Genomic DNA, 11,008 nt, shown 5'->3' with positions numbered 1-11,008 from the left:
GCTGTCACACGGTGTTTGAAAATGTGATGAGATGTAGGTACCTGACCTGGTTTACTTGCAGATTAGTGAGATTAGATTCAAAATGTGTTCGTTTGACACTAACTGCCAATGTCTGTCATAGGTCATAGCTAATTTGAGCATGATACTTACTTTTTAAAATATACTATTGTATTTATTATCTATATATTCCTACGAGCAACTACGAGTTTGTACCTACGTTTAAATTACAAAACGACTATCAAAATGTAAAAAAAATAGTTTATAGAAATACTTAGGTGGGTACCTACTTGATTTTTCATTTTGGTTCAGTTTGGAGATTTAAATAAGAATTGGACAATATCATGCTCGTTTGTATTTAGATTAATGGTAATTTTGTTGTTTTTATGTATTGTTTTTGTATCAAATAGTGGAAATAAATAATACATGTTCCTTTTATCTATCTATCAAACATGCAAGCAACGAAAATGTTTAATAAACCTTATTTCGTACGAACTACGAACTAGATCAAAAATTTACTATATTACCATTAGAGCGGCACTGTCATAGTAAATTTTGTAACCACAGTAAATTCACTGCCATCTGTCGACACACTTTAAAACTAAAAATGAAGATTTATAAAAATACGATAAAAAGTATTTAAATATGGATAAATGATTTTTTTTATTTGCATTAGTTATTTTTATGATTTTGACCCATGTTCTTTCACTGATATGCGTTAAAATTGTTAAATAACAAACGAAACCGTCAGCACCATCTATACGACAGTAGGCCACAGCTAGTAGCGCCCTCTGAACGAGAATCAAATTTTCTTGATTTTCGAGGCACGTTTTTTCCTTAGACTGTATCCATCTATTACGGACTTATATCTATCTTTGATATTACCTTATATTAGGTATTAAAAATGAGAACACGATTCCAGTTTCATTTACAGGCCAGTTTCTTTATCTATTTTATTTAAATAAATAAAAAAAACAACTGATTTTACGGAATAGTATGAATAGTATGCGCATCGCATATATTATCTATGTTTTTAGGTATTTCTTGTCATGTTATAATACTACTATATTTACTTTCACACGGGATTTCTCAATATCCAGTAATATTTCGTGATTCGTCGTAATCTAAAAATGATGACGATTAAAATGAGCTTCGAATTCAATCACATACGCTTCAGTTTATTCTGGACTCAAGTACAACAAAATCGAGGGTCTCCTTTTACAAAAAAGAATACCGATTATTGATAATTATATATTATTGCTAAAACTAACCGGCGTAACTCTCCTTTGCAAGTTTACTGTAATATTAATATAAATTGTTTGTATATTACAGCAGTATTGAAAGACTTGTGCTGCCATCTATTATCCGATAGCAAACACTATTACAATTGCAAGTAGCGTCATCTATTGTTGAGTAGAATAACTAAACTAGTGCATTCTGTTGATAATAGATGGCATTAAAATCAAATTATTTTTGAGATGTTAACTATTTAATAGTCCAATTAAATTTAATCTCATTCCGTAGTTTTATGCCAATTTAATACGATACTCAAAAACGCTTTCTAATGAGCATAGATTCTAAATAAACGTGTCCCATGTACCATGTACAATACAACTATAATATCAGCAACAAAACAGTTACCCTTCCCCTATACATGTATCAAAGATATATGTAGTTGTCTAAGAAAAAAACCGTACACCGGAAAATCAAGAAAAATGTATGCTCGAATAGATGGCGCCATACCTTTGGCCTATACTCGTGTAGATGGCGACAACGCATATCAGTGAAAGAACAAGAGTCAAAGTCATATGGCGTTCTAAAAAATAAAAACGTTTATCCATAAGTATATTTTTTTTTAATATTTTTATTCATTTTCATGCCTCGAAACGAAAGAAGGCAGTAAATTTACTGTGACTACTAAATTTACTATGACAATAAGCCTCAACCTATAAACACTGTTCTCTTTGCATGTATGTACCTATTGTATTTGTATCGGTACTAATATTACTTAAATAGTTAACTGTTAAATCAAGTTAAATGATGAAAATGTTAATTTCATAAAAGTCAAATTGTACCAATGGTTGTTTTTTAGGGTTCCGTACCTCAAAAGGAAAAAAACTGAACCCCTAATAGGATCACTCGTGCGTCTGTCTGTGTGTCCGTCTGTCTGTCCGTCTGTCACAGACTATTTTCTACGAACGTAACGTAAACAAATTAATTTTAACCATGGGGGCCACTTTTGGGGGGTAAATGAGAAAATTAAAAAATAAAGTTTTTCAAACTATATCGTATACATGTCAAATGAAAGAGCTCATTGTGAGAATCTCTAATATATATATATTTTTTTAATTTTAAGATAAATAGTTTAGAAGTTATTCAAGAAAATAGGCAAAAAATCACCATTCCCCCTTTATCTCCGAAACTACCGGGTCAATATTTTTGAAAAAAATACACAAAATAGATCTTTACCTATAGATTACCGGAAAACCTATTAGAAATGTGCAGTCAAGCGTGTGTCGGACTTAATTACTTTGTTTTTGATCCGACCCCTACGGGTCTTTTAAGACATTTTACATAAAAAATACATTGTTTAAATTGTGTTATGTACACTTGGTCTGTTTTTCAATCTATTATTTGTTCCTGAGTTATGGTATGGTGGTGGTTCTATGTATTTAAGTATTTATCTATACATATTTATATTATATACACATAACTTTACATCGCGGTCTAGTACCCAGTGGGTACTACCCACAACACGAGCCTAAGCTAAGGCCTCATACCTCATACTGACGAGCGCTTTTTCAAGGCGCGTTAAAAAAGCGTTTGAATGACACAAATGAAAACATGTGTATTTATTCACACGTTGGCGGTAGCACTTTTTATCAACCGTTGTTGGATTTTCAACTTTAAGCGTTGGTCTTTAAATCGAATGTAGCGTGCGGGCAGATACAAGCGCTTTTTTAACGCGCGTTGAAAAAGCGCTCGTGTGTAGGGCATGTGTAGGGTCACTAAATTACTGAGCTTACTGTAGAGGAAATACTCAATATAGCTGTGGACCTAGGGCGATTTGTGTAAAGTTGTCCCACAATTATTATAATTATTAACAATGGTAAATACCGGAACCGAACAGGAATCCAAATCTTAAACTTAATTTTTTTCATTATACCTAGTAGGTCGATTTAAATTGTAAAAAAACAATTATTAGCTATAAGTAGAATATTTTCCTGCTAAGAACTCTAAGAAGCAATCAAAACGTAAATAACCTTAAAACCACAAGATGCGTCAAGCGGATGGGAAACTCACGCAGGTAGGTATTTCCCCCTCGACATGATGTAACTTCTATTGAGGAATACTGGGTTTGCTATAACTCTTATAAATATAGCATAAGTTATATCCCAGCCGCAGTCTGTAAGAAGCGTGCAACTTAGACAAAATGGAATTTGAAAATAAAGTGATATTGGTGACTGGCGCGAGTTCCGGCATCGGCAAAGCGACAGCACTCCTGTTTGCCGAGCGAGGCGCTCGGCTCGCGCTCGTGGGTCGAGACGAGGCGAAACTGCGCTCGGTCGCAAAGTATTCGAAACACCAGCTGCAACACCTGCACATCGCGGCGGACTTGTCCACGGACGAGGGATGCGAGAGGGTCGCTAAGCAAACTTTAGAGCATTTTAGACGGTAAGAAGGGTCAACTCATTATTAGATAGGTAAAATACAACAATAAATAAAAACAGTACGGTAGTAAGATTCTAAGACCGCAGCCTGGACGCACGCGACCGCCGACAAATCAAGGCCATCCATACATTGCGCTCGACCAATGTATAAACGGCCGCTCGTTGCCCTTGCCCCGCCGCGTTCACGTGCGTCCTGTCCGCAGCCTTACGTTGCTTCTCCGCTTGTCCTCGCCTCGCTCGCTCGAAATTCTTAGTTGCCTAAGCAAGTATTCAACGGCTGGTACTCATGGTTTCATAGCATGCGCTTTGAGCCGCTTTGCCAACTTTTTAAGTGTTGATAGCGTAGCGGTAAAACGACTTCCAAACCAGAAGTTACGTACCTAGGTATTCGAACACGGCTCGTACTGAGTTCCTTATCGCCATCCATATTAACCCCGGTATATCTAACTGGTTGCAGAGTGGACGTGCTTGTGAACTGCGCCGGCGTGGCAGCCATCACGTCGTTGGAGACGGCGGACATGGCGTCGTTCGACCGCGTGTTCGGGACGGTGGTCCGCGGAGCCTTCAACCTGACACGGCTGCTCGCGCCCGCGCTTATAGCGGCGCGCGGTTCCATCGTCAACGTTTCGAGCGTCGCCGCCACCATGGTGCACGTTGGCAGTCTGCCCTATGGGATGGCGAAGGTTTGTTTTATGACGATACTTGTGCATTCTTAGGCCAAGCAATAAGAAGGTACAGAGGGAAATGCTAGGAACACAATCTTTGACTCCGTAACTTTGTTTGGACTAGTTATGAGGTGAACATATCAAAAGTCCCCGGCCGTAACCCTGATGGTGCCGGGGGGTTTGAAGGTCCCATTTTTCGGTTTTTCTTATATATATCTACTCTAAAATTCGAAAAAAGCCCTGGAGCAGATGGTGTTAATTCAGAAGCGCTCGTTTTTGGCAAAACTAGTCTTTTACTCCCCTTGACAAAACTATTTAATAACATATTAAAAACAAGTAAGATTCCACAAAAGCTACTTCATTCTAATATCGTACTGCTACACAAGAAAGGCGATAAAGGCGACATTAGCAATTATCGACCTATCAGCCTGGTGTCTCATGTCTAAAAGACATTCATTAAAATTATTGAGAGTCGCATTGCTGGACAACTCGACCGACACCAACCCCCAAATCAAGCTGGCTTCCGCCCTGGATTTTCCACCACTGACCATTTACACACCCTTAACCAGATCATAGAAAAAGTTACTGAATACAAGATTCCCCTATACTTAGCATTTGTGGACTACACCAAAGCTTTTGACAGCGTTACACATTCCGCCATAGTAACTGCACTCTAAAATCAAGGTATTAATTCCACCTATATAAATCTCATTAAAGCCATATACAACAATAGTACAGCGGACGTTAAGCTACAGTCATCCGGTCCATCGTTCCAAATACAGCGAGGTGTCAAGCAGGGTGACCCGTTGTCTCCGAAATTATTTACAAGCACCCTGGAAGAAATCTTTAAGAGCCTAGCAGCTTCCTGGCAGGATAGAGGAGTGGTCATCGGTGACAGGAAGTTATCAAACCTTCGCTTCGCCGATGACATCGTTCTCTTTGCCCATTCCGCTGCAGAACTTCAGGTAATGCTCCAAGACCTGAGCAATGCAAGCCTTCAAGTTGGACTTCAAATGAATCGAACCAAAACTCAAGTGATGACCAACAGCAGGAAACGTACGGTTACGGTAGACGGGCAGACTATACACTATGTTGACGAGTATATTTACTTGGGCCAGTTAGTCTCTTTCAACAACAGGCAAGACAAAGAAATTGAGCGCCGTGTCGAAAACGCCTGGAAGAGCTACTGGTCCATGAAAGAGCTGATGAAGGGTAGCCTTCCACTGTCACTGAAGCGAAAACTCGTCGACATGTGTATCCTGCCCGTCCTAACCTACGGTGCCCAAACATGGTCACTCACAGAGAGTCAGAAGTCCAAGTTGAAGGTATGCCAACGGGCTATCGAGCGCAGCATTTTAGGTGTGAAGAGGACCGATCGTATCCGGAACACCACGCTGCGCGCAAAAACCCGCATTGCTGACGTCGGTGAGAAGACTGCTAGGCTCAAATGGGACTGGGCCGGTCACGTCTGCCGCATGCATCCAGACAGATGGGCTAGCATAGCCACCAAATGGATGCCAGAAGAGGGGCGCGGACCCGGCAGGCCCAGACGGAGATGGCGGGACGACCTAGACACCTTTCTCAACAACTGGCCGGAGGAGGCACTATATCGGGAGTCGTGGAAAACAAGGGGAGAGGCCTTTGCCCAGCAGTGGGACACCATAATGGGCTTGTAAAAAAAAATATATATATCTTGGAAACTTTGCGTCTTAGCGATATGACTACTTTAAAAGAAATCGGACAAGTGCGAGTCGGACTCGCCCACCGAGGGTTCCATACTTTTTAGTATTTGTTGTTATAGCGGTGACAGAAATACATCATCTGTGAAAATGTCTACTGTCTAGCTATCACGGTTGAGGAGATACAGCCTGGTGACAGACAGACGGACAGAGGAGTCTTAGTAATAGGGTCCCGTTTTTACCCTTTGGGTAACAAAACGAAAGCTAATTGAATTTGCTTCAAGTTTAACAATAAAAATTTTAGATATCTTAAATAGTTTTCGAGATATTCACTATTAAAGGTTTATATGGGCCTTCAAATTTTATCTTGATATCTTTCCCATACAAACTTCCACCCCACTTTTCACGCCCTCAAAAGATGATTTTGGTTATAAAAACTATTCTATGTACTGTCCCGGCACTCAAACTCTAGATACCAAATTTCAACGAAATCGGTTATGTTTAGAAATTTTGTTTTTACTTAGGAATGGAGTCAATGTTGATAGGTACCATAAATAAATTCAGCACCCCCGATTTATACGAAAACGATACCAAACCCGGCCTAGCAGCTTTCATCTATAATCAAGATAAAAACCGGCCAAGTGCGAGTCGGACTCGCGCACGAAGGGTTTCGTACCATTACGCAAAAAACGGCAAAAAAACGTTGTTTGTTGTATGGGAGCCCCCACTTAAATATTTATTTTATTCAGTTTTTTTTTTTTTATATTTGTTGTTAATAGCGGCAACAGAAATACATCATCTGTGAAAATTTCAACTATATAGCTATCACGGTTGATAAGATACAGCCTGGTGACAGACGGACAGACAGACAGACAGCGGAGTCTTAGCAATAGGGTCCCGTTTTTACCCTTGGGTACGGAACCCTAAAAATGAGTCCTAAATAAACCTTCAAGAGCGGATATCTCAAAAACTATACAAGATATCAAAAAACTTGACTTAATAAAACTTGTTACAAATTATATCACTTTTCATTTTGTATGTGGTCATGTAGCACAGACGCATAGTTTCCGAGATATAATTGAAAAACCGAAAAGTGGAACCTTCAAACCCCCATATGTTCACCTCAACTAGTCCAAACAAAGCTACGAAGTCAAAAATTGTGTTCCAAGCATTTCCCTCTGTAACTTTTTTTGAGCATTCATTTCCTAGCCTATCTAGGTTAATCCATGTGTGTGGTTTATAACTATACCGGTTATAATCTATTTTTTTTACATGTGTCACGTAGGTGCGCGACGTCTAATACCTACGTGTATGTGTGCGCGACGTTTTAATTTTTAAAATAAAATTGGTATCTTATAATAGGTTTTTAAATAATACAGATAGACGAATCTTACTTGGAAGGCCAAAGTACATTGAACTTTTAATATCTGAACTTAATTTGATATTAACTTCGTTGGTGAGTGAGATGCACTGAGAATCTGTCACTGAAAGACAGAAAATGGTGGATATTAAATTTCTTTAAAGTGTGTGACTCGTAGCGCCCGTTGGTTGATATGGTAGTGAAACTATAATTTTCACTGCGTCCGAAAATTTTGTTTCATATTTAAAGCACAACTGAAATAAGTATTTTAGCACTGTTTTCTTCATTCGGCACCATTTTCTATCAACAGGCGTCTCTCGACCACTTCACGCGTTTGATCGCCCTCGAGTTAGCCCCGAAAGGAGTGAGAGTGAACACCGTTAGTCCAGGAATCACAGTAAGTACCTAAGCCTTATATTTTGATTTCTTTATAAATTACAAACTGTCGTTTAATCTTCCTCTTTATTGGCATCATTCTGGTAACCGTGCCGTGTATCTATCATATTATTTTTATTACACATACATACATACATATAATCACGCCTATTTCACGGATTTCCACTTGCTACGATCCTGGCATACCTCTTTCGCTTCCTTCACTTTCATAACATTCCTCAAACACGCTCGCCGGTTTAGGGTGCTCTTGACCTGGCCTTTCTTCAGGATTTCCCCGATCTGATCAGAGAAAGTCCGCCGAGGTGTGCCCCTTCCAACTCCCGTTTCTACCTCTCGCTTATACACTCTCTTTGTTAGCCTTCTTTCACTCATTCTTTCCACGTGTCCAAACCATCTCAACATACCTTTCTCAATTTTTGTCACTACATCTTCGCTCAGTCCACACTTTTCGCATATCACACTGTTCCTAATTCTATCTTGTAATCTCACACCACACACACTTCTCAACTTCTCACATTATTTTTATTAATTAGCCCAATTAGTTATTTTGCTAAAAAACCGGCCAAGTGCGAGTCGGACTCGCGTTCCAAGGGTTCCGTACATTACACAATTTAAACAATGTATTTTTTATGTGAAACGTGAGTGAAATGTCTTTAAAAAACCGGCCAAGTGCGAGTCGGACTCGCGTTCCAAGGGTTCCGTACATTACACAATTTAAACAATGTATTTTTTATGTGAAACGTGAGTGAAATGACTTTAAAAAACCGGCCAAGTGCGAGTCGGACTCGCGTTCCAAGGGTTCCGTACATTACACAATTTAAACAACGTATTTTTTATGTGAAATGTCTTTAAAAAAACCCGTAGAGGTCGGATCAAAAACTAAGTAATTAAGTCCGACTCACGCTTGACTGCAATTTCTAATTGGTTTTCCGGTAATCTATAGGTAAAGATCTATTTTGTGTATTTTTTTCAAAATTATTGACCCAGTAGTTTCGGAGATAAAGGGGGAATGGTCATTTTTTGCCTATTTTCTTGAATAAATTCTAAATTGTTTATCCTAAAATTATAAAAAAAAAATATATTTGAGATTCTCACAATGAGCTCTTTCATTTGATATAGAACAATGATATAGTTTGAAAAACTTTATTTTTTAATTTTCTCATTTACCCCCAAAAGTGGCCCCCATGTTTAAAATTCATTTGTTTACGTTACATGTCCGTCTTTGGGTCACAAACTTACATATGTGTACCAAATTTCAACTTAATTGGTCCAGTAGTTTCGGAGAAAATAGGCTGTGACAGACGCACAGACAGACGCACGAGTGATCCTATAAGGGTTCCGTTTTTTCCTTTTGAGGTACGGAACCCTAAAAAGTAAAAAAATGCAAGCAAAAAGCCGTTTTTAAGCTATAGTTGGTCAAGCAAATCTTGTCAGTAATCGGTTAAAGGTTATCGTCCCATAGAAAATTTGAACTTCGCGCCTTTTTCTACTGACAAGATTTGCTTGACCAACTATAATTTTCTCTTCAATAATCTGTTTCTTATAATTTGACATTTTTGATAATTACACTTGTAAATAATTCTTAATACCTAAATAAAAATTCAAATTGCAATTTTTTATAATTTTCTATTCTCATCACGTACACAAAGGTCATAATGAACATTGTAAAAGTTTTTATATTTTTCTAGAACACACCTCTCCTTCAACGTTTGACCGGCCACTCTGACGATGAGCACGCGGCCTTCCTCAAGAACAGCGAGGCGAAAATCCCGATGCGACAAACATGCGAGCCGGCCGACGTGGCGCGTGTGATCGCGTTCCTGGCCGGCGGGGACAGCCGGCTGGTCACCGGCGCCACCGTTAAGGTCGACGGCGGCCTGCAGCTCGTTGGCCTCGGAGAGATACTTAAGGGCCAGAACGAGGAGATGAGAAAATGAATATTGACGAACTTGACATTTTTATTGCTATCTATGTAGGTAAAGCATGACCAGTAATATATGATCATTGTCAAGAGGGCGCTGTTGTGCATGTATAGGGTGACAGTTCAGTATAGTATGAAAAAATTAGTTCCAGTGAAATTCCGCAACATGGCGCGTGATCATATATTCCTGGTCAGGCAAAAACAAAAAAGGGACCTTATAATTGATTATAGTTAACTTTCCCGCGTTAATATCTTTTTGAATATTGATCCTAGCGAAAAATTGTATCGAATCTTTCTTGTAGGCAATTTTATGTAGAAGGACATGTTTTGCTATGGGCCACAGTTTACGAGTTATTTACGAAAAACTAAAAAAAAGGGACCTTTACCCGTTAGCGTCATAGCGGAAGCCGCTCGACCCCAATTTCAAAGGAATACCGCAAATCGATGTACAGGTTAGCCGTTTGGCACACGCATACTAGAGGTCGAAACAAAATTTTTGACCCGCAGTTCCTAAAAAAATTTCGCTGGGAGTGGGAGTGGTAAAACATTTTTTTTTGTATGGAAAAAATATTTTTTTCTAAAACCTATCGAGTGTCGTATCATATGAAAGGGCTTTTTGAGGCGATTCTAAAAATATATCACATCATTACATTTCGGGCATTTTTTTTTATTAAAACAAAAAGAATTTTCGAAACATACCAAGTTTGGGCTCCAGCTTGTCCAGACACGATATGGCAGATTTTTTTTTTGTACAATATACCACAAATGATACGTGATATAATCATGTCTAACTCCAAGAAAGCAATTTTGAAAATAATATCATTAACAATTTTTTTTTTTTTCAATTTTACAAAGTGACACAGTTCTACTTCAATACCTATTTCACGAGACTTATAGAACTACACTGCAGATACGGTACATATTAATCATACAATGATACGTAATATCCATATATCGAACGAGAAATACCTCTTTAACCCTTTAACTGCGCCTTTTCATCGGTTGGTATAGTTTGTTTTGTTTTTGTTACAAAATATCAAGATTGTATCCTTCAGATACGATATTATGTACCTTACTGAGTTTTTTTTGTACAATATACCATAAATAATACGTAATATCTTGATATCTAACCCCAAGACAGCAATTTTGAAAATAATTTCTTTAAGAATTTCTTTTTAATATTTTTCATGTGTATAATTTTTCAATATTACAATATTGAGAAATTAAAAAAAAAACTAAATGAAATGATTTTCAAAATTGCTTTCTTGGGGTTAGATAATAAGATATTACGTATCATTCGATAAAAATCGATAGGGTAT

The 11,008-nt window shown here is 38.2% G+C and overlaps 1 protein-coding gene across 1 annotated transcript; it reads left to right on the top strand.

Moving 5' to 3' along the window:
• Positions 1-3,370: 3,370 nt before the first annotated feature.
• On the top strand, positions 3,371-9,741 carry LOC134747189 (3-oxoacyl-[acyl-carrier-protein] reductase FabG-like). Its single transcript, XM_063681782.1, has 4 exons — positions 3,371-3,672; positions 4,126-4,351; positions 7,683-7,769; positions 9,457-9,741. The coding sequence occupies exons 1-4, from the start codon at positions 3,431-3,433 to the stop codon at positions 9,703-9,705; spliced, it is 804 nt and encodes a 267-aa protein (XP_063537852.1). The 5' UTR covers positions 3,371-3,430; the 3' UTR covers positions 9,706-9,741.
• Positions 9,742-11,008: the final 1,267 nt, after the last annotated feature.

Source organism: Cydia strobilella, chromosome 1, assembly GCF_947568885.1.
Source record: "Cydia strobilella chromosome 1, ilCydStro3.1, whole genome shotgun sequence".
Lineage (NCBI taxonomy): Eukaryota > Metazoa > Arthropoda > Insecta > Lepidoptera > Tortricidae > Cydia > Cydia strobilella.
The sequence above is the reverse complement of the archived record's forward strand: the minus strand, read 5'-3'. Positions and strand labels throughout refer to the sequence as shown.

Coding starts and splice junctions, on each gene's coding strand:
- LOC134747189 (XM_063681782.1), top strand. CDS start 3,431: ATGGAATTTGAAAATAAAGTGATATTGGTGACTGGCGCGAGTTCCGGC. Junction 3,673..4,125: donor ACTTTAGAGCATTTTAGACG/GTAAGAAGGGTC, acceptor AACTGGTTGCAG/AGTGGACGTGCTTGTGAACT. Junction 7,770..9,456: donor CCGTTAGTCCAGGAATCACA/GTAAGTACCTAA, acceptor ATATTTTTCTAG/AACACACCTCTCCTTCAACG.